At 40.2% G+C, this 24,698-nt stretch overlaps 1 protein-coding gene across 30 annotated transcripts in view; it reads left to right on the top strand.

The window, feature by feature from the left end:
- Window positions 1-24,698, top strand: part of NFASC (neurofascin) — a 2,999,343-nt gene that overhangs the window by 1,339,271 nt on the left and 1,635,374 nt on the right. For 29 of the 30 annotated variants that reach the window (XM_044076767.1, XM_044076768.1, XM_044076766.1 and 26 more), the window contains one exon: window positions 20,496-20,678. In XM_044076767.1, coding sequence (XP_043932702.1) covers window positions 20,580-20,678 — 99 coding nt within the window. In that variant the 5' untranslated portion in view covers window positions 20,496-20,579. The remainder of the gene's footprint in view (window positions 1-20,495; window positions 20,679-24,698) is intronic. The other variant, XM_044076773.1, reaches the window with a different exon arrangement.

Below are 24,698 nucleotides of genomic sequence, written 5' to 3' on the forward strand. Positions count from 1 at the left end.
GAGCCCTGGGGGACACCAGTAGTGACTGGCCCATTTGTGGAAGTGGCCTCACCAATTCCAACCACCTGGATCCTATCAGTGAGCCTGCAAGCTATCCACCATGTTATAAAGGGGTTTATACCTAGTTCAGTTTGTTGGCAATGCCTGACTGGAGTATTATATCAAATCATTTCACCAGATCTAGGTAGGCAGTGTACAGAGTTTTCCTCTCACCCATTGCCTTAGTAACCTTTTCAAAAAGTTTCACTAGAATCAATAAGCATGACCTTCCTTTGACAAAGCCAAACTGGGATGGATCCAGTGTCTGGAGGTCTCCTGTTTCCTTGTTGATAATTTCCATGATAATTCTCTCCATGGCTTTGCAAATAACACTAGTCAGACTAATGGATCTGTAGTTTCCTGGATCTGTTGAAGGTCCTCCCTTATGAAGGGGATGACTGGTGCAATCCTCCATCAATGTGGCATAAAGCCTGTTTTAAGGCTATAGTTAAATAATGACTCCAGGGGTCCTGATAAGTCATATTTTAGACTATTCAGGAGGCATACTGGGATGTTATCAGGGTCATCTCGGGCCATGTTCTTGGTTTCAATGAGTGCAGCCAATACATGCTTCCAAGTTAAAGTTGGAGCGATTATGTTTGAAGGTATTATTTTGGAATGGTTGGCGTTCAAGGGGGGTAAAGTTAGAATTGAATTTTTCAGCTAACAGGTTAGCTGTGCTGTCAGTCTTGGTGAATGTGGCACCATTAATCACCAGTTCAGCACATTACTGTATGCTGCCCTTGAGGTTTCTGACATAACTTACAAGGCCTTATAATTATCTTTCACCTGGGAGACTATGTTAACCTCAAAGTTGGCTTTGCTTCACCTAATTAGCCTTCTTAGTTGTTTATTTACTTTGAAGAGAGAGTTTTTATCTTCATGGGAATTACCCCTCCTGATTTTTCTGTTACTGTTTTCCTTTTGTTTCCTTTTGTTCTATATCCTGCTTAATTTGGAATGATACCATGGTGATTTGTTTCTAGTACTAGTTCTAGGTTACTTCTAGTAGGTATGGCAGCCTCTAATCAGCCATTGACATGGTTGTACAGAGTTTCTGAGAGCAAGTCAGCATAGGCCGGTGTGTTCTCAGGGTATGGAGGGGCACTGAATGTTGACAAACCATCACTTAATAGCAGGTAATTTGCCTTGGAATAGTTCATGACTGTTGTTGGTTTTAATGGGATTACAGAGTTGATGTTGGTTTCAAAGGAGACAGCTTTATGGTTGGACCTTACTAGGGAGGACACGACATTAGGGGGGCAGCAATCTCCCATATTTGTGAGTACAAGGTCCAGTATGTTGGAACCTCTAGTGAGCATATTCACTTATTTGGTCTAGGGTGTTTGTATTTATGAATTTCAGGAATCTCTGCCTATAAATTTGAGGCCATGTTGGATTCCCAGTCTATAGAGGGGTAAATAAAGTCTCTTATGATTAGAGTGTTAGGTTGGATGGCAAGTGTTTCCAGTAGGTCTAAATATGCACAGTGAGTTTCTTAGAACATGGATTGTGACCTATAGCTGGCTAGGATAGGGTACAGGATTTTGTCTATGGTGATCTGCACGTCGAAGAACTCTAGAACATCAACCTGTTTGACCACCCTAGATACATGCTTGCTATTGATGTATATTGAGACATTGCCACCTTTAGCCCTTGTCTGTGCACCTAAAAGTGTGGAAGGCACTGAAATTTTGCACTGCCAGGGTACTGTCTGCCACTTTAAATCATGTCTCATTAATTGCACAGATATCTATAAACTCAAGTGGACGAGGGCTTGGAGGGTGTGTAGTTTTTTATTTTGGCTTCTGGCATTGAGCAGTAACACATTGAGGTTTTATTGAGTTGATTTTGTTGGTAGGTTTGTCAATTTGGCATTACCTAAGAAAGGCATTATATGGGGCAGAAAAAGCTTTAACCAGTATTCCAAAATCTTGAGAGGAAAGCAATGTGGTCTGTTGACAATGTCCTCCCAAGCTGACAAATATTTTATCCCCTTAGAATGACCCTAGAAAGACAACCAGTTTTTGAAATCAATAATTTTTTGCTCATATTGTGACATCATCCTCAGTGATGGTAATATGCTGCTCAGTGCCTGGCTCATACTAGACTGTGACACACACAGTCTGAAAACTCCATAACGTCTCTCTTCTTATAGTCCAGGGAGGTACATCTCAGGGCATTTATACCTACATGGACCGTAATGGAATCGTACTGGTACCTGGGGCACATTGACGTGAGTACGTGTGTGGTTTGGCGGGTCCTGCTCCAGATAAGCAATTAACAGTTATCGTCTCCTTGTTCAGCCTGGTTAGAAGGGCATCAGTATAGCTTAACAATGGAGTCCATATGATGAGAGTCCTGGGAAATGCTTTTGCTTACCTTAGGGGCTTAGTGTTTAGGGATCCATTTAGAGTGACAGTATGTGTAGTGTTAGGTGTTGTTTTTTCTGAGTGCCTTTGGCTTTTTGAGACATAGCTTTGACAGTGGATAGTCTAAGTGGTCTTTGTTGTTTAGAAAAATTACTTTTAAGTGCCTCTGCATAAGTTATATGTGTGTGTTGAGTTCTGTGCGAGGTGGGTGTTGTGTGTGTGGTTTCAAAAAACTGATATGGACTTGTATGTGTGAGTATAGTATCCAGTAGTAGTAGTCAGTGTGTAATTACATCTATTGCATACTGTGTCTGATACTTTAAGGATTAAGTGGTTGCCAGTAAGCATAAGACAATTGCTACATTGTCTCAAGATGCCCATATCCACCGAGCTGGTTACAGAGAAGTTAGGAAATTGCATATGTATCCAGTCCTTTGATTTGTGAGCTACAAGGGGTGGTGTATTAGGGTTTGAAGGCTATTAAGGGTGCTTTGATTATGCAGACTAATAAGGGTGCTATATCCGAGCAGATTAAGCTATGTAGTACTAAATTCTACTAGCTTTAGTGTTTACACAATACTGAATTCTGCTAAATCTGTAGGCATTGCCATATGAGGCCCAACTAGCTGCTCTAAGCTTGTTGCCACAGGAGGCATTTGCAATATATTGCTGCTTTACAGGTTACCATTCTGCAGAGAAAATTTGCTTTCTAGATGTTTGCTACTGTACAGGGCACTGATAATGCATGCAAACATGCAAACTTTATAGCAGCAAAAAAAAAAAAAAAAAAAAAACAGGTAACTAAAGAATGAGCCCCTGGCCAATGAAATAACTGCACCATTAGTCCTTTTGTGTATTTCCCAATTCAGATAGACCAGGCAAACGGCTTCTGCCACAGAATGAATAAACCCAGTCTTCTTGATGTAAAAACACAGTAGAAGATACCAACAAGTGCAATGCTAACACAAACTGCTTAAACAACTAGCTGGTAATCCCTTGCTGAAGGTAATTTCAAGACCTTAACAGTGAGAGGAAGAGGATTTTTTTACAAAAAAATTCAGTGAAATGTACACATAAAAAGCAGAAAACATACGCAATCACTAAATTAGCAAATGATATTTAGCAATCAACTGTAGTTAACTTTGATTGGATGGCACTGGATACAAGTAAAACACTTCTGAAATGCAGGCTAGGACCATGGAGGAAAACGACAGCTGATCGGAAAACAGTTTTACTGATTGATCTGACCTCTACAAGAAGAGTATCTGAGTTGCAAGCCATTATGATGAGTCAACCCTGTCTCATTTTCCACAGAGACAGGGATTTTTGAGAACTAATCTGTCTTTTATGACTAGAGTGGTGTCACAGTTTACTTTAAGCCAAACTATCCATTCCCTATTTCTTTACTGATCCTAAAAATGACGGAGAAGGGATAATCCATACCTTGGATGTCCACAGACAACTCAGGTACTGTCTTGACAGAAAGAAATCTTTCACATCTTTGGATCTATTGTTTATTTGTTGTGAAGATAAGAAGTGATAACCTATGTCAAAACAGACCATTTCCAAATGGTCGTTTAAGGTTATTATCTTTTGTTATACTCACCATAACAAATCTGTTCCAAGCAGGGTTAAGTCCGCTCTACCAGGGCTTTGGCTTCATCTATGGCTTTTTGGAATGTGTTGTTCCTCTGTACAAACTTTTACAAAGCTGGACTCCCTGTCTAGGTACAGATCAAGCTTTGCTAGGACCATTCTCAGGGGATCCATGGACTCTTCTCCTTCCACCTCCCAAATGTAGTTAGCCATGGTAGTTTACCCATAGAGCTAAGGCTACTGTAGCAATGATCAGAATGATGAGCATATTACAGTTGTGTAAGTTTAACTTATTATAACAGTAGATATTCAAATGATCACTGCTGCAGTAGCTGCTCCTTCCCTCCCCCCCTTTTTTTTGCCATGTTTTTTTTATGCCAGGGTGTGGACATTTACTTTTTGTTGTTCCTAGCATTGTTCTTTCAGGAATAAGCCTTCATCTCTTTACTGGCAAGAAAGCCATGAAGGGCTTTGCACCCAAACTTGTCTTTTAGGGAGCTCAGCTCAAGCTGCTTGATGGATTGGGGGCATGGAAGGTGCACTGAAGTTTCGGAAGTAAGCCAGCTGCTATATCTTTGGCAGGATATTCAAGCATCTACTGTTTTGGTAAGTTCAACTTGGACAACTGTACTTTGCCAGTCAAATGCAGTATTTGTACCATCCTTACCTGGATTTGGAGAGTGACTAAAGCTTAAGACTGTGGAGATGACAACCATTTACACAGCCCTGCATTGTTCATCTCTGTTATCATTGCATGGTTTATTCATGGTTCATGATATTCTGTCTTGCCCTTAACCCATTAAGCTGTCTACTTAACAGCTTAGGCCATGGCTATAATTTGGCTCCTAGAAAACAACAAAGTATTAAGACTTCTCATCTTCTTTTGGTCAATGATTTAAAAGTGTATAGCTCATCATCAGATGAGGAATTTGAAGCACAAATGCAAGTTGTCAAAACTTTTTTCAGATGATATAAGAAAGTCATTTGGTCTTAATAAATGTGCAAAAGCAACCTTTAAATCAGGAAAACTGAAGCACCAAGAAAACATCAGTTTGGGACAAGAATGTGATATAAAAGAACTTGAGCAAGAGGGAGTGTATAAATGTTTGGGAATTGATGAAGGATCAACAATAAAACATGAACAAATGTGAATAAAACTTAGTAAGGAATACTTTAGAAGGCTTAATCATGAAAACAGTGTTGACATCTAGGAACAAAATTATGGCTATAAACCAATTTGCTCTTTTTGTCCTAACTTACAGTTTTGGAGTGATTGGCCACAAAACGCATTGGATAGATTAGACAGGAAAACAAGAAGGATGCTTCATGCTCACCAAATGATTTATAAAAATCAGTGCAGATCAAGATTATATATTCCCCATTCCAAAGGAGTAATGGGCCTCCTTGAAATTGATTACATGTATAGATCTGCAACTGTGGGACTGCACACATATCTGCTGACTTCACAAGACCCAAACAAATATAATGAACGTTTTGAAACATGAGGAGAATAAACCTAAGATGACTTCTCTGCTTAATCTAACAGAAGCATATCGGCATCAAGCAGGAATGGAAATCAAACCAGAAGTAGATAAAAATCAGGCAGCAACTGAATGTGCCAAAAAAAAACAAAAGAAAGAATATAAGGTGAAGGGCCACATGAGGAGGCAAGAAATGTGGAAAATGCATAATATAGTTGCAAGTATAGAAAACATTTGGAAGAACCTCATGTTTATCAGGATTGAATGCAGGAATGGTTAAGAAGAGGCAAATTCAAACCAAGAGATGAAAGGTTAATATTGGCGGCCCAAGATAGTGGGCTATGTACACTTTGGTATATAAAGTCAATTAAACATGTGGGAGAAACAGACAAATGTAGGTTTTGTAAAACAGAATTGGAAACAGTTGCACACCTCATGGCTGGTTGTGACATACTAATGGCAGAAGGACTGTATACTGAAAGGCATAATAATGTAGCAAGACTGTTGCACTGGGGAGTGTGCAAACATTGTGGTACTGAAGTGGCTGAAAAACACTAAACGTGAATCACAAAGCATCATAGAAAATAATGAAGTCTACATTACATGGGATCACCCTTTACCAACAGTTCAAAAGATAAGTGCTAGAAAATTGGATATAGTGGTCCATGAAAAGAATACAAAAAGTAACACTGATCATTGAAATCACCACACCCAGTGACTACAGTGTCTTGTGTACAGAGAGACACAAATTCATAAAATATCAGGATTTGCAGGCAGAAACAAAAGCAATGTGGAAGAAAGATAACCCAGACAGTTCCAGTAGTAGTTGGAACAATGGGTCTTATAAAAAATAATGTACAATTGCATTTAGATATGTTACAAATGCATGTAACCCCATACGAATTGCAGAAGGAGTCAATACTGGGCACATTCCAGGTGCTGCAAAGAGCACTTCTGGCTGACATCAAAGATTGAAGCAATATTAATTTCATGAACTTTAATTGTATTTTGACTTAGGAATGGGGTCCATTCCCGTCATGGTATTAGAAACCCAAAAGACATGGAGAAATTAAAGAAGAGTCTGTAATGTGTGCTTTTAGTGTTAACCTTGTTGTGATATTCTGTCAGTTGACAGGCAAGCCACAAATGACTGTTATTAGTTGTTATTTGGGGAATATCAATCAAATTAAAGAAAGTTACGTACTTACCATAACATTCCATCTCTGTTGTCCATTTTCATTCTTTCTCAGTTGTTGGATTCAGATCTGATCCTTGGATCTGACTCAGCCATTACTTTAGATCGTGGCCACCAAAAAGCTCTCGAACTCGTCCCTTACCTATAATGTACCAACCCTTAACATACCTCAGATCTTCTTTGCTGGTTTACATACAGTAGGAATTACTAATATCATATTCCTGACAGAAGAAACCATCCCTGGAGCTCAGCATGAAGGACAGTGGTGTTCTTATCAGCTCTCGCTCTTCCAGAAATCTACTGTGAGAAAAGGTTGGTGGTTGGTGGGTGGTAATGTTGGGGAAGAATGTAAATTGACAACACAGATGAAATGTTATGGTAAGTGCATAGCTTTTTATCTGATGTTGTCAATTTTCATTCTGTCCTCAATTGTTAGGACAGACTCCCAAGCTACCTAAAATCCTAGGTGGACTCTAAAGAAGGATATTCCTGAGCATAGATGAGCCAAAGATTGCCTGCCCCTTCGAGACTAGACCCAGTTTATAATGAGTAATAAAGGTATAAAGATTGGCCCAAGTTCCAGCTACACATATGTCTTCCATGGAAGCCCTAGAGAGGAACACTGAAGAAGTTCTGATGGACCTTGTTGAATGGCCTCAAAGGTTTTGGTAAGGATAGACCCAATTTGTTATACAGATAAATGATATGCAATCCTTTAGTGATCTGGCTAAAGTTACCTTTGTAACTGACTTGCCTAATTTAGAATCAGCAAAGGACACACATAATTGATCTGTCTTTCTAATTTCTTTTCATCTATGTAAGTAAAAATGTAATTGTCTGTGGACATCCAATAAATGTAACATATATTCACCTTTGTTTGCAAATTGAGGAAAGAAGACTGACAGTTTAATGGACTGGTTAATATTGGATTCTGACACCACCTTAAGAAGGAAAGAAGGGTTGGTACATAATGTTACTCTATCCTTATGAAAAATCAAATAGGGAGATTTAGAGGGCAGTGCCTGAAGTTCCACAATTTTTCTAGCAGAGGTAATGGCCACTATAAAGATAGTTTTTCATGTCAGGAATTTAATATTACATTTTGCTGCTTGTTCAAAGGGGGAATGAATTAAGGCCTGCAGTACCAAATGTAAATCCTATGGTTGCGGTAGATTCTTTATAGGGAGATCTCAGCAGAAGAGTCTCTCTCATAAAAGCTTTACAAAGCTTAGATGAAGCCAAGGAAGAATTCTCAAATCCAATATGAAAGTTAGAGATTGCTGCTAACTGAAATCTGTTTGTTGAGGAACAAGCTCCCTCAATAAAAATCATTGCCAAAAATTCCAGAACACTTCATACAGGAGCTGAGAATGGGTCAATGTGCTTCTGATGTGCCCAGAAAACAAACCTTTCCCATTTACTTCTGTAAAGTTTTCTTGTAGAAGCCTTATGGAAAGATAAAAGTATATGATGGAAAGGAGAAGAGAGCATCAGTTGTCTGACTATTAAAGGAACTGGTGAAACCATGCTGTTAGAGGTTTAAGATATGTGGATGAGTCATGCCTGTTGGGTGAGACAGGAGGTCTGGAATCTGATCCAGAATCCATGTTGGGTAAAGTAAATGAGGCCAAAGGAAGGGGAACCAAATCTGCTGAACCCAGTAAGGTGCAATGAGGATGGCTTTCCTTTTCAGAGCAGCTTTCTGCAGAAATTTGTGAATTAGGGGATTTGGTCGGTAAGAATAGAGGAGACCGGGGGAGGACAATCGTGGAGTAGAGCATCCTCTGGTGATTCCTCCAGTCAGGGTGTCAGGGCAAACATGCCGCTGCATTTGTTGTTTAGGGGAGAAGCAGAAAGATTGCAGCAAGGCTGGCCCCATTGATGGAAAATCATTTATGTCACTTTCATGTTGAGAGACCATTCGTGAGGTAGTAGAATGGACCTGCTCGATTTGTCATGTTGGACTTCCCCATTGCCACACTGTGAGGGCTTCTCGACACAAGGAGTAAGATCTGGCTCCCCCTAGTTTGCTGATGTACCAGACTACTGATATGTTGTCTGTCTGAATCACAATTGTCCCAAAAGGGAGAGAGTCTTGGAAAGCCTGCAACACTAAGAGCACTGCTCTCATTTCCAGGACATTGATATGCATATTGGCCTCTTCGGGGGGCCAAGCGCCTTGGGCTGTCATCCTCAGAAAGTGCCCTCCCCACCCAATCTGGGAAGTGTTTGTGGTCATTACAGCCTTTGGCTGAGGGAGAATGAAAGGGCAGCCTTGTATAACTTGGTTTGATTGAAAGCACCAGTGAATGTATCTTTTGCATTCCTGAGTGATTCTAATTTGGGCTGACAAGCATTGATAAAGAATCAACCACTGTGTAGCTAAAATCCATTGAAGAATTCTCATATGAAATCTTGCTAGAGGAACTAAAATTATGGCCGCTGACACTGACCCCAAAACTTGAAGAACCAAATGGACTGAAATTGTGGTACTGTGAGTTAATTTCCTGACCTTGAATCTGATAGTTTGTACTCTTGAGAGAGGAAGAGATGCTGTCACCAATATTATGTTGAAATTTGCTCCTCTGAATTCCATTATTTGAGATGGTTCTAACAGAGATCTGTTGTAATTTATGGTTATACCCAGATGGGCGCAAGTCTGAAGTATGTGATCTCATGCTGTTATTAGTAGATGCCTGGTCAGAGAGGCAATGCACAAGTTGTCCAGGTACAGAAACACTTGGAATCCTTGCCGTCTGAATTGAGCTGCTACCACTGCCTTGCATTTGCTGAACACCCTGGGGGCTTTGGTGAGGCCAAAGGACAGTGCTCTGAACTGGTAATGACTGGCTCTCAGCCAGAAGAGTAGATAACTTCTGGATTGTCTGTTTATTTGTTTGTTATAGTATGCATCCTGAAGGTCTGTCTAGCATATCTAGTCATCCTTGCACAAGAAGGGCAGAACAGACTGAACCATGATCATCTAAAACTTTGTGTGTCATACCGATTTGTTCAAGTGGCTGAGATACAAAATTGGTCTCCAGTACCCTGTTTTTTTTCTTTTTGGCACTAAAAGGAATCCTGAGTAAGTTCTGGATTCTATCTAGTCTGGTGGGACCTCTTAGGTGACTCTTTTTTCTAGAAGCTTCTGTATTTCTAATGCTGCTGCTTTTCTCTGACTGGGTGGAATATTGGGAATTTTGCATACAGATGGAGGTGGTAGGGAAAAGGGAATTATATAACCTCTGGAAATGGTCCTCTGCACTCACGTATCTTTTGTCATGTCTAGCCAGGCTGTTTGTTACAGGAGTAATCGACCCCCAATTGCCTCCAATTGGGCCTCCTTTCAGGAGTGCTGGTAGGGTCTGTCAGAGACAGAATCTCTAGATCTTTACTTCTGCAGGCCTCCTTTGCCATGTTGTTAGCATCTTCCATTCCAGTTCCCCCCTCTGCCCCTGGGGGAACTCTATCTCCATGTGGATCTTGGAAAGGACCCTTGGACTTTCTGAGCCACATCTTTTAACCACCTCACTGATTCCTAGAAAAGGTTCTTTGAGGGGTCAAAAATGTACACCCACTGGAGAGAGGGTCTTTCCATCTTTCTCACACACGGAGAGTGTGTCTTTCACTTTCAGGCCAAACAACAAACTGCCATCAAAAGGTGCAAAATCACACAAGCACACCCAGGCATGCCTCTTGATGGAAATGCGTAAACCTGCCACCCTTGAGGCACCTTCAGCTGTATGCGAGATAAGCCTCATAGATGAATTAGAAATAGATTGTAGGGTAGCCAGCTGTGAAGCCACAGAAGTCCGAGTCTCAGCAGTAGTGGCCCCAGAAAGGATTTTAACGGTTCTTTTATCATGTCCCTTTGTAGTCTCTTTAAGTGTGCCAGGTAGATCAGTGAACTAGGGGCAAAAGTCACTGAAGCATACACATGCTTCCCAAATATGTTCAATGCCCTAGACTCCCTGTTAGAAGGATGGACAGAGGAACTTTGGTCACCAAGTTCCTTCTTTGTGGCTACCACCATGACCACAGCATCTATGGGCACTTCTTTGCTCCAGAATTCTCTACCTACAGGTGGAGCCAGAACTCAATCTGGTGTTTTGGTGATTGCTTCATCTGAGTCGGGCTCCTTCCTTGCCCGCCTAGAGATCAAGTCAATGAGCTAGCTCATCAGTCCACAGAGTAACCAAGGAGATAGACAGACCAGCTCCAAAGGCCTCCAGAAATATTAATTCCTCTGGGGAAGGGTTACTGAAGGACCAACTACCCTTCTGCTTAAGGATCTCAAGAATATCTCCAAATGAGACGTTTTTAGGTTTTGATCTTAGGGACCCTTCTCCTTCATTAAAATCAGTATACTCAGTGACTGACTCCTGAGGGGAGTCCAAATGCCTCCTCTTGCATTTTCTCTTCCTCAGGATTTCTTCAGTGGGATGCTATGGTGAAGTATCAGAAGAAATTGCAAAACCCTGGTGGGTAGCCTGGACACTTTGAGCTGGCTGTCCCTTTGGCATAGAATGATGTGGCTCAAGGCTCAGAGACATCTGGGATCCAGAGAAAAAAGCCGAAGGGGTAGGATCCATCCTTTCTGCCAGAGCAGAGAACACTCTCTTCACTACCTCAAAGGTAGAACATTCCTGGGAGAAGGAAGACAATGGAACTGAGAAGCAAGGCTTCTGGCCCATTGGTTTCCCCTACCCCGAATGCAATCTATCTGAAGTAGAAGTCAGAGCCAAGCCGTCCAATGCTAAGGCTCCAAGGAGCAGAGATGGCTCCAAAAACTTTGGAGTCAACTCTAATACCTCAGATTTGACAGGGATGCTTTGGCTCTGCGAGTCATCCGGCTCCAAAGACATTGGAGCCTATGTACAGAGAAATAGCTTTTGATCTGAAGATAAGAATATCTTTGGATCCAAACCAGATGGACCTGGAAGACTTGGATCCAGCAGCTCCAACACAATTGCTCGGATCAGAGAAGGAGCTGAAATCAGCAGAGTGGTAGAAGGCAAAGGGGTAGGAGCTGGCTGTAACACCCATCTGTATCTGTGCCAAGAGGAATCTCCTCATTCTTCAGTTCTCATCACCTTCGGTCAAACTTCTGGAAGAATGAAAGAAGCTAGGAATGGGTACATAGAGTGCTGGCATTCCAAAAACGGAGAAGGTACTCTGGAAGGTACCAGATACAAACATGGAAAGTATCTGGTTCTGGGTAAGAATTTCAGATCCAAAGTGCTTGGATCCAAGGAGTATTTTGTCGGATCCAATGCCGGTGGAATTGAAGTAGCCTTCAGTTAAGATTTATGCACTTTATTCAGCTACTTTTACTGTATTTGTGTTTAAACCTACTTTATTACTGCTTTGTTTGTTCTTAAAAGTGTTCAGTTGCATTTATTCTATTGCATTTATTATTGCTTGTTAGCAGCCAGATTAAATTGTAACTGTTATTCTAAGCCTTTTGGTTTAAGCACTTGGGCTTCAGGCCAGTTGTTTTACGTTCAATGGGTTTGTGGTCTACACTCCTGTGGCAGGAGAGGTAGCTTACTTCCTTCTAAGTTGAGAATTGCTGGTTAAAGGCTTAGTGTGTCTGTTATTCTAAAAGGGTCTTAGTGCTAGTTTAAGCACTTGGGCTTCATGACAGTTATTTTACATTAAGAAGGTTTGTGGTCTGCACTCTTGTGGGAAGAGAGGGTAGCTTCTGCCCTTATGAGCTTGGAATTGATGGTTGAAGGTTTATTGTGCCTGCTTATTTGAACTGTTTTTCTCCTGAAATTGTTGTAATTTGTTTACTGTAGAATAGGCTAGATTCAGACCAGCTGAATCTAACTCTGTATAACTTGAGCACTAAACCAGGCCTTCTTGTGTTGGAGAGGATTCCCCTGTACCCTAGTGGCAGGAGTGTGCAGTTAGAACTCGTCTGATTGAAGGTTGCTAGAACAGGTTTCAGTTTTGAGCTTTTTTATTGGTTAATTGGTTCATTTGTTTAAATCAGTTTATTTTCATTGCTACCTAAGAAAATCCAAGCCATCTGCTTACTCTGCAAAATGTAAGTAGACATTTTCAGTGCATATTGCACTTTTGAACTGCATTTTTTTCTTTTGAAATTGTTGCACTTTGCTCCAGCATAGACTAGATTCAGACTTGCTGAATCTACTACTGTTTGTATAACTCGAGAAATAAACCAGGCCATCTTTTATTGGAGAGGGTTCTCTTGCACCCTAGTGGCAGGAGTGTGCAGTTAGAACGCATTTGATTGAAGGCTACTGAAACAGGGCTCAGTTTTGAGCTTTTTTATTGATTAATATGTTTAGATCAGTTTGTGCTTGTTTGATACATGGCACCGCGCTTGTGCATTACACAGTGCAGCAGTGGGCACTGTTGGTGGTTATAGATACAAACACTTTTGCCTGCAAATTCTCCCTTAGTACTCTGTTGGTGCTCCATCATTGAGTTCTAGTGATTGTCCCTCACTGATAGGTGATACATTCAGCAAAGCTCTTGAGATACCAACACAGTTCCTACCCACTACCCCTTCATATTTTTGTCTACTTCTCCTGTCCTCTACTTTACCTGTTCCTTCCTGTCCTCTCCCTGTTTTCTGACCACATCAACTTACCTAGTATTATGGACAAACAATTTCCCACAGTTTCACCAGCCAACCTGGTCAACATTGGCATCTTGAGGCAATGTAGCAATTGCCTCATGTACACTAACAACCCACTTCTTCTGGTCCACACAAATTCATTATGTGAGAGATGCATCTAAATCTAGAATCCAGGTTCTCTCACTCACTGGTCAGTACACCTGATGCTATACAGTTTTTCAGCATGCACACCTCACCTCCTGCCCCTACTAAACCAACAACACATAAAACTTCATATGTGGAGGTCCTTACAAAAAGCTTACCTAAACATCAGAGAGCTCACTAACACAAACAAAAGCACACTTCACATAATACAGCCTCTGCAGAACATAGTACACATAATATATCACACACCAGTGTTTCACCAGTCAGGCTCCTAAGGCATAACACAAAAACAAACATCTTAGTCATAGGTGACTCAGTTGTGAGACACACAGATGTCCCTCTCACCAGATTGGATAAGGAAAAGGTCACAGTCAGCTGTCTGTCAGGTGCCAGGATCTGCCACATCATACACTCACTCAAGTCTCTCAGCAACAGGCACTCTTATGGCTTTGTCATAGTCCATGTTGGTGTGAGCAACTTGAGACATACTTCACTGGACTATATGAAGAGAGATATGCCTGAGCTCTCGGAGTATGTGTCTCAGGCAGGTATGTCCCTAGCCTTAAGCAGAATTTTACCTTCACCTAGAATGATACCTCAATATAAACAAAAAAATGATTGACTTTAACAACTGGCGTAGTTTCTGGTGTCATTAAAGGAGATCCAGTATCTCTCAGCCTGTGACGACATGGTCAACAGACCTTGATGTTTTGCCAGAGATGGCCTTCATCTGCCACCCTCGGGATTTTGGTTACTGGTTAAGGCTCTTGCCATCCCCATAGTGCCTTTTTTAGGCAATGTCACACGAACAAAATTCCCAACGTAAAAATGCCCTCTAAAAACAACCTCAAGGATATACTGCTAAATACTAGGAGTCTAAACCAGAAACTGCACTAACTGGAAGCAGTCCTCACCTTAGAAGATGCTGACATTTGTGCAGTCACTGAGACCTGGTTTAAGGCTGTGGAGAACACCCCAGCTATACCAGGTTACATTTCTTTTCCCATGTTCAGTCCACAAACTGAAGGCATGTGAACTAAAGGAGGTAGTGTATCAATATTCATTAACGATAAATACACATCTAGATCAGTTAAACAACATGATTTTCTTGAATTACTTCAGGTGCAATTGACTGTAGGCAAGACCCCTCTTCAGGTCATTGCCAGCTCTAGGAACCCCTCCATGAATTAAGTCATCCACTCAGCCTCTTTGGATCTACTTGAGTCAATCAAGATGCAACCAGACACCCTGGTTTTGGGTGACTTTAGTTACCCGACAATAGACTGGGTAAATTATACATGTTCTAACTCACTTACTCAAAGGTTCCTGGACTTCACTAACTCCATTGCCCTGGACCAGCTTGTTGACACACCCACAAGGGGCTCAAACATCCTGGACCTGCTGCTGACCAACACAGGGGACTGCTGCACCACTCCCAGTGTGTGGCCATCTCTGGTGAGGTCTGACCACAAATCAGTCTCGCTAGAAGTAACAATAACACAAGACATACCCTTTAGCAACAACTAGAGTGAAAAGCTTCTCCAAGGCCAATTACAACCGCTTATGTGATGGCGTAAATAGATTCATAGCTCCTCCCACCACTGATGGAACAGACACCTCTGCGTAGTTATGCACCAATGCTTTACACAAGCACCGGTACAACTGTATTGACTATGCCATACCTGATAGAACCAAAGCAAGATCTTCAAGGAAAAACAAACCTGTCTGGTGGACAGCTGCCATTAATAAGCTATATAACAGGAGAAAGAAATTGCTGTCTAAGAGTAGGAAACAACAATCTCAAAACTGGAAACACTTCCTCCTCAACTTAAACACGCAAATAAGGCACCTAGTGAAGTCCTCCAAAGCTATGAATCCAGATTAGCTTCCATAACTAAGGATAACCACAAGGTGTTCTTTAATTACATCCATAACTTCAAAGGTAAGGCCTAGATTTGTGCTGAACTCATTAATGCTACTACATATATAGAACCTGTAAATATAGCAAACCTGCTGGCTGACAGGTTCAGTGAAAACTTCTGTCCCCTGTCCCCACCACATATACCCCAAAGCATCCCTAACACCAGTTCCCGCCTAGTATCTTCAAGGAGCAGTCTTAAATACCCTCTCCAAGGCCAAAAACACAACCTCTGTGGGACCAAACAACATCCTGGGCTGTGTTCTACATGGGTTAAAACAGGAATTAGCATCACCATTGAGCACACTTTTCAGTCACAGTCTAAGCACTGGCTTCATCCCAGCAGAATGGAAAACAGCTACTGTCTTCCCTTTGCAGAAAGGGAGTGCATCCATGACCCCAGGAACTATAGAACCATTAGTCTGACCAGCCTTATCTACAAGGCCATGGAACAAATCATCATGGACCTTATTAAGAAAGATCCAAATACTTGACCCCACCCAGTTTGGCTTTGTCACGGGGAGATCATGCCTGTTAAACTTGGTGGAGTTCTTCAACACAGTCACCAAAGCCCTACATGAGGGCAATCTGTGCATAAGGCCTACCTAAACTTAGCCAAGGCCTTTTATGCAATTCCTCACTCAGGCATCATTGATAAACTCACCCAGCTGAGTATCAACCCATATATTGTCAGGTGGGTTGCAAACTGGGTCAGTGATAGAACTCATACAGTCAAAATAGGAGACCCACCTCCTCCAGCAGACTCGTAACCAGTGGTGTTCCACAGGGATTGGTTCTGGGACCCCTACTCTTTGGAATCTACTTCTCCAAGGTACAGGCTAAAACTGAAGGACTGTGACTGACAAAGTTTGCTGATGACTGCAAACTGGGAGCGATCATTGAAACCCTTAGTGATGTTAACATCTTGCAAGGTCTTACAGAGACTAATGACTGGTGCCAAAGTCATGGCCTTAAACTTAATGCAAAAAATGCATTATAATCCCCTTCAACAAGGGTGATGTTCATGAAAACTACCAGATTAATAGCAGTACCCTACGCACACAGTCAGTGGTGAGAGATCTGGGCACACAGGTTAACAGCAACCTTAACTTCGATCACCATGTCTCCACAGTGGTAAGAAGGGCATTTTATATTGCTCACCTCATAAGGGTGGGCATTGCCTTCAGAAAAAAAGAGGTTAGAACCCCCCTGTACTCTTTCCTCATCAGGCGAATAATATAGTATAATGCTCCCTTTGGTATGTTCCTTTCACCTGCAGCAATTGGAGAGACCACAAAGGCTCCTTACAAAGAAAATTCATGGTGTTCAAGATCTGTCTGATGCAGACAGACTGAAATCATTGTTATTTTACCATGTATCATGCAGACTGCTCAGAGGTGCCTTCTGCCTTGCATATAGAGCAACCTCTGACCCAGCTTTAATGGAAATGTTGCATATTTGCAAATCAAATGGCACATGGGTCACTTACTCAAAGGACCTTAACCTGGTATGTGACATCAACAGAACTTGCTGGAGAGACAGATTTGTCTCGCAGAGGTTACCCCATCTTTGGAACAAGGTTTCCTATTCATGTTAAACAAAGCCCCTCATTGACCCTATTTAAGTGCAATTTGGACAATTGGATGGAGAACCTAAAATTCACCCCAGGGTTCCACCTGTGTCCCTCTTGGACAGGGGCAGTAGGTGCTGATTTTAGTGTCTGCTTAGAACAGACACCCTTGGGAACATGGGTTGAACTTGACTAGGCTTGTAAGGGCCCTGGGGCCATTAGCCTACTAACCTCCTATGATCCTTTGCTTTTTCTTTGTCTGCTCCGAGGATGAAGGAGTCGAGGATCCTAAAAGTTTAGGGGGCTTAGTAGTAGTCTCCTTTGATTTTGATTTGGGGGATTGAGCTTCAGCAATAGCTTCTGAGAAAGAAGAAGAAGAAAGTAACCCCCTCAAAATAAGTTTATTATTTCTATCCACAATTGCGTGCAGATTAAAGTTTTTGCAAATAACACAATTGACTTGAAGGTGGTCCGGACCCAAACAATACACACATAAAGTATGAGCGTCGGACAAAGGCAACTTGTGCCTGTACTTTTGGGACTTCCTAAAATCCAAAGGGTCTTTTTTGACATCCTGACACACTGTTACAAAAAATGAAATAATAAGAAAGAAAGTGACTTTTCTTCTTTTTTTTTTTTTTTTGTTAAACAAGGAAGAAAAAGATAGAAAGAAGGGGGAGAGAGAGAGAGTTACCAATGATGGTATCAAGAATTACAGAGAAAGTGTAAAAAGAAAAAAAAATACCATCTAGGGTAAGAAAGAGCTACACATAGTGTAATAAAATGGAGGATTAACTATTAATAAAATTTAAAAAGAAAATATTAAAACACTTATCATTTGAAATGAAGCACTCGAGAGCTCAACATGACCACGTCTAATTGTGAAAGCTGCAAAGGAGATCTGAGATATGTTAGGGTTGGTGCATTGTGGGTAAGGGAGGATCTCGAGAGTTTTTTGGTGGTCAAGAGCTTAACTAATGGCCTAATCAGAACCAAGGATCAGATCCAAACCCAACAGATGAAGACAGAATGAAAATCAACAACATCAGATTGTATAATACCATCAGAGGACATGTTTACTATAGTCCATGCACTGGTTAAATCTCAGTTTGACTGTTGCATTACTCTGTATCTGGGCATTTTTTTTTTTTTTTTTAACAGAGAACTGACATTACTTATTATTATTATTTATTGACATTTGTTAATGGTGAAAGTCCAACTGGGTTCAATGTATCCATTTACAGCAGAGGCCCAAGGAGAAAAGCTCAAAAATTACTTAAGAAAAATTGCTTAATAAAAATTAGTACAATAGTTATGGTTAGAAAACACCTTGTTACTTAATAACAATGTTATTTAACAAAAAATAATAGAATAGCTATGTTTCAAAAAACACAAGAATATAAAATTGTCAGTATAATACAGTACAGTTGAAAATTTAGAATGCTGTACAAAACTAGTTAGGAGTCTATTGATAACTTGCTTGAAAGCAGTAATTGAAGCATTAGATGTCAAGTGACAGGGTCTTGTGGGTAGATAGAACATGGAAATATGTGAGAATAAGGAAGAGGCTAGTTTAGGTAAACAGGAGGGAGAAAAAGAGCAGTTAGGCAAGGGAAGGTTAATGGGGTGAAGGAGAGGAAGCTGGAATGGTGGAGTTTAAACTGGTTTAGAGCAGGAACAGATCCAGGCTTTACCTAAGAATTCTTTTAGAGCTTGTTTAGAGGCAAACTGATTGGAGTTAAGTCTGATGTTTGTAGGGAGATTACTCCAGGCGTTAGCTATTGAATAGGAGTAGAGACTTTTGGCAGCAGAATTTTTTGGATTGTGAAGTTTGAGGAATTGTTTATCTTTGTTTCGAAGGGATCTAGCAGGATTATAGGTTTGGAGAAGTGGGAGTAGAGATGGGCAGGAAGTGGGTTGATAAATTATTTTGTGGGCAGTTATGAGCTGTAGTTAAATTAGATGTGGAAGCTTAAGCCAATGAAGGGAGTACAGGGGAATACAATGATGAGTGAGATATCTAGAACTAGTAGCAAATTTAGGTATTCTGTTGTAACAGGATTCAAGTTTTGGCATCATTACAGATTATATAGAACTCATTAACTAGGCTAGTTGTGGTCTTCGTCTTGCTGGATTTGCAATCAACAGAACTACTGATATTTCAACATGAATCCATGTCTTTCTAGCTCAGTGCATCATGACATCCTCTGAAGTAGGTTTCATCGCCCTACCACACTACTGCTTGTATGGTCTGTCCATCCATTGACAGATTTTCCTTTAAGCCAGGTGAGCATGTTTTATAGTTCTGTTTTTTGGCAAGTGTGTTTCTCTGTATGGGGATTGAACTGAATAAGCTGGTGTGGAATGTGACCCACTTTTGAGTGTGATATCCTGACATGTACCAGAAGGAAGCATGAACACCCCATTGACAGCTAGAGCTAGAGAATGCATAAACACCGTGCCGAAATGTGGACCTCAGAAGAGGAAATCAAAAAAGTGGCCCCAGTACAAAGGGCTTTCTCACAGATGAACTATTGTGATGGGTACATATGTATGTTTTAGGTTAAATTACATAAGAACAAAAATATATATTTTTTTTTGCAAGAAAACCCAGTGAGAGTAAATGTAAAACAACTAAGATATTAACAGTAGTGACTTTAATATCCATGAAATGGGCCAAATCACTGAGCTTGAACAGAGGAGTCTGCATTAGTGACAATGGCTGGAATTAATGAACTTGTCTCTGCTGCTGTACTGTTTAAAGGGACAACAATGACGACTGCATGTATATACCAGCAATACATAAAGAACTAGAAAAGTAAATTATTTTGCAGTAATGACCTTTATTGTAAGCAGAAGGGTTTTCCTGAGCATGTTTTTTTTTTTTTTTTTGTAGTCATGGATGTGAGACTTGGGATGGTAGGGAAGAAACAGTGTGATCCATAATTTTTGTATATGTTTATTTTGTTGTGATGTGTGTTATTCAGTGGCATAGACCTTAGAGCTGCTGCCTCACATCTCTTCATCATCATATATGGTTCCTGCTTGGGGTACATTCCAGAGTTGGCATGGTCTTTCCTGTGCCTGTGTAGGTTTTTATAGTGTGCTAAAGTTTATTTCTGCAGCCCCAGGCATATGCTGTCAAGTGGATTTATCCATCAGTCTCTTTATTTGCGAATGTATGCAGTGATGGACTAATAGCTCATCCATGGTTGGTCCTTTACTTTGTGCCCATTGCTTGGCAGGGTTGGTTCTGCCTCCTACATGACCCTAAATGGAATATAGTAGGTACTAGTGAATCAATGAATGTTGTATCTGTAACACTGTTCTTAAGTAATAAGGGGCACCTACATATATCTGTACACTTATGGAAAACATAATTGTATTAGATGTATCTGTTTGGTTTTGTGTGTTGCTTTTTACATTTCAAAACACGCATCTCATCCTTAGACACTTAATCCTTTTGACTCTTCATAGGTGGCATGAGTTGAGTTCTGCCTTATTAGAGTAGCTGTATGAATTGTGTAGTGACTGTGTGACTGGACATTTTTGTTTTCTTTGTTTTTGCAGTTTGAATTAAACGTAGTTGTCTCTTCCTCATCCTGTACAAGTTGGATTTCCTACATAATTGACTGAATTCTTGCAGATTAAAAGATGGTAATCTGGAAAAAATGCCAACTGTATATGGGACTGGTGTTCATCATGCAACTCTGTTGGAAGGTTTCAGCGATAGAAGTCCCACTGGACCCAAACATTAGAGTGTACATTATGTTTTTCCCTATACACAAGTCTTTTCACTTAATTTAAAAGTATTTTGAATGATGTATTAAACTAGTGGTTAATATTTTCATTATCCTGTGTATTTGTTGTTCTTTATAGTATACTGTAAAATTAGGTTAACAGGAATTAATGTGTTTTTTAATAAATAGGAATTATATCATAATACTTTTTTCATCTTGATAACCGGAGCAAATTTGTCATTTTAGTCTTTTTTTGTTGCTTGCTTTCATTAATAAATGAGCTGTTTTTAGATAGGATGCATCTCTGCCATTCAGAACTGCTTATTACCAGTGTCAGGCCATCATTCTTCTAGCAGTTTTACAACCATACTGATTAGATGATCATGGATAAGCTGGGCTTAACAGTAACATCATAGTTAAGCCCAGAGAAAAGACAGTCCACAATCTCCTGTACCAATGACCTTGGATGTAGAAGTAGACTTTTAAGTTGGTGAGGGTGCCAGGCTAGTATGTCAGTATTTATGATGAAACAGAGATGCTGCCGGTATTGTTTTGCAATGAGTTTGGTGCTAACTTCCTCAAATTCTTGACTGCTTATGTTAGTGCTCTGCTGGGGCACTTCTGACTGCTCATTATTATGTATTTCAGTTTTTGTTAAATTTTGCAATGACACAACACATGAAGTACCTATTTATTAACCAACCTGAAGTCTATAGAAACAGAAGACAAGGCAGCTTTATAGTAATCTAGACTGTCCACAAAATGATGAATACCAAGAATTTGGTCCAATAATATTTGGTTAAGTCTTTTGCCGCATGGTGAATTCACCTTGGTTCTGTGCCAGCCATAGACCTTCTCATGTGTTGTTAAGACTAGGTTGTATTTTAAAATGTTAGAGTTACCTTTCTCTTGGTTTAATTTCTTCAAGTCTTGTAGGTTTCTGATACCATGATGGGAATGGACCCCATTCCTAGGTCAGAACATGATTAAAGTTCATGACATTATTATTGTTTAATCTGTGATTTTAGCCAAAAGTGGTCTTCACAGCACCTGTACCTTTTTCCTGGAAGAATCATGCTCTGATCAACAAAACAGACATTACCTTTTATATTAAATAAATCAAGACTAAACCTACTCCCATCCATTTTGTAATGAAGTCTTGAGGTTGGGCAACAGAATCCATTCTTTTTCAGAAAGCCAGGCATGACAACAACCTCCCTAACAAACTGATGCATGTTTCAGAGGTGTTAGTTGTTGTTCTGTAAGAGCTGTTGCAGCCTGAAGGATTGCTACAAAGTGAATTTTCTGTTAGGAGTTAGTTTCCAATTGTCTCAGATGTTAGCTTCATGGAACCACATCCCAGGGTGTTTCAGCTGTGCTTCTTAGAAAGTTTATGCATTTTCCCTCCCATGTCCTAATTTAGAAGGCACTAGTGCATATGTTTATCTAGCATTATTCTTTGGGTAATTAAAGCTGAAAAATCTTGACTTCTTTCTTTTAAGATTCAGCTTCAGCAGTGATATCTGAAATATAAATAAATAAACGAGTTGGCACACAAGAGGAAATCCCACGTTTTTGCAAAAGGTATTAATATAAGTTTTAAATGAATTAGTGCATTTGAATACTTCTGAGAAGTGACACATTAAGGAAGATATTGATCAGTCTTGCCCTGTAGAGTAGTAGGATAAAGTCCTGGCTATGACCCAGAGACATCATGCTTGTAGACTTAATTTCCCATTATATTTTTCTAACACAGTATTGACAAAGTAGGAATTACATTAAAAGATCTGTTTGCTAAAATGTCTTCACCATCAATTTTTAGACTCTATGAGATGGAAACCTCAAGAGGCCTGTCTTTGTGTATTGATCTTATATTTAATCTTTCTGCTTCTGCCTGGGAGAAGCTGCTGATCCATTAATAGCAGCAAGCTCAGCCATCAAGGTCAATCTGCTCATTGGTAGATTTGGAGACTGAAAGTTTTCTGGCCATTGGCATAACACCTTGTTACATTTAAAAACACATGAACTCCAAGATGGTTGCATGCTGCTTAACATCTTAAGTTCAGCTTTCCCAGTGTGAAAACAAAAACTGAGAAAAAGGAGTGCCACTGAAAATGTTTTATTGTATAATTCAGTTACTGGCTAGTATGTACACTGCCTGGATACCAGTAAAGAAGAAATCTGGATAACCTGAAAGAAAATCAACTAGAAAAGATGAGGAGAAAACACTGTCTGGGAAGGATTTAGCAGCTGTTCAGTAAAAGCCTGTTTAAGTTCAAACTTCAGCTTTGGTTTAAAAGATGGCTTCCAGTGATGTAGAGGTAAAATAAATCAGATGTACTCAGAGGGGACTACAATAAGTGAAACACTGAAGGAATGCATTAACTCAAATAAGAAAAGGCTGGAAAAAGTAGAAGCTTTAACTGCCTGTCCAGATGAACTGATAAAACTACAAAAATCGGAGGTTGAAAGGATTAAAAAGCTGGCTGTGTATGAGGTTTCTCAAGAAGAACTTTTTCAGAAAATACGAGCATTAGAAGACAGAAAGGGCAAAGAAAACCTGAAATTGTCTACAGCATCAGATAAACTGGAAGGAAGAGACTGTAATAATTTCATGAAAGCACAGATAAGCACCTTGACTGGTGTTCCACAGCAGGATGTATTACCTGAAAGGGGACATCGAGTGTCTGTTCCAAACCTGGCCATGAGAAAGAAAGACCTATATTAGTAAAGATGCAATCTTAGTAGCAGACCAACTAAAGTCTCTGTCACTATACTAAGTATTGTATAGACTTCTTAGGGGAGATTTATGCCTGTCTTACAGAGCAATCTCCGACCAAAACCTAATGAATTTGCTGCACATCTGTAAATTAAACGAGACTAGAGCTACCCATTCCAGGGACCTAATATAGCCTGTGACTTGAATAGGACGTGCTGGAGGGACAGATTTGTGTCCCAGTGACTGCCGTGTATTTGGAATAGGCTGCCAATTCATGTGAATTGGAGCACATCTATGACACTGTTCTAAAGGATCCTGGACAAGTAGATGGGGCACCATAAATTCTTACCAGATATAGTGCTCACAACCCTCCTAAACATGGGCAGTCAGTAATAAATACAATCCTGGGAATTGACTAGAGTATCAGTGGTATTACATTGGGATGAAACAGCTAGCCTTGAAATGACCTCCGAGTTGATAACCTAGTAACTTCCTATGATCCTGATAAAATTGTGGCAGAAGGGCAAAGTATTAAAAATTGGAGAAAGACTGTTTGTAGAAAATGATTATTCACTGTACATTAGGCAGAAGGGAAGTACATTTATCCCACAAAACAGGGAAGTTCGATAGGCAGATGTGAGAATCAAGCTATATACAGCTGTCTTTGGATTATTCTTTCCTGAAGTTTCAAATGCATTTTTGATACACAACAAGCTAAGGAGGAAATAAAAATGCTAAATTTCTTGCATTTGCAATGATATTAGCTCCTCTTTCCCATTAACAAATGTTCACTGGGAGTCAAGAGGTCTGCAGCTAAAGGCAGCTGTATGTCCAGTTCTGACTGAAATTTACAAAGATTGATTGTTGAATACTTTTACACGGAGACTAACTCTCTGCAGGTGCAAACAATTAATCTTGAGAGTTTAGAGCATTCTTTGCTTAGGGAAATGCAAACTTTAAATATACAATGCCAAGCAGTTCAGTGAAAAATAAAGTTTGAAGTTATGGAAAGTGAATATGAGATAGCAGCCTCCATAGCAGCCTTAATGTTGTAATGCATTTAATATAGCAGTATACCTTTTAGTTGTATTTTCTTAGGGCTAAACATTAATGCTTTCTGAAAGCATACAAACTGTTTTTCACATCTGGGAGTAGAATAGAGATAAGAAAAGAATAGACAGCAATCAATCTAACTGGGACACTGGATGTAGCTAGCACTTTAGCACAGGTAACCTTAATTTCTGGTTAGATAATGCTTGTAGGTGCAGTTGTCAATCTGGGGCAAAAAGATCAGCCTGCCAAAACATTAGTGTG

The sequence above is a fragment of the Protopterus annectens genome, chromosome 7.part0, assembly GCF_019279795.1.
Source record: "Protopterus annectens isolate FY-2018-M chromosome 7.part0, PAN1.0, whole genome shotgun sequence".
NCBI classification, from domain to species: Eukaryota; Metazoa; Chordata; order Ceratodontiformes; family Protopteridae; genus Protopterus; species Protopterus annectens.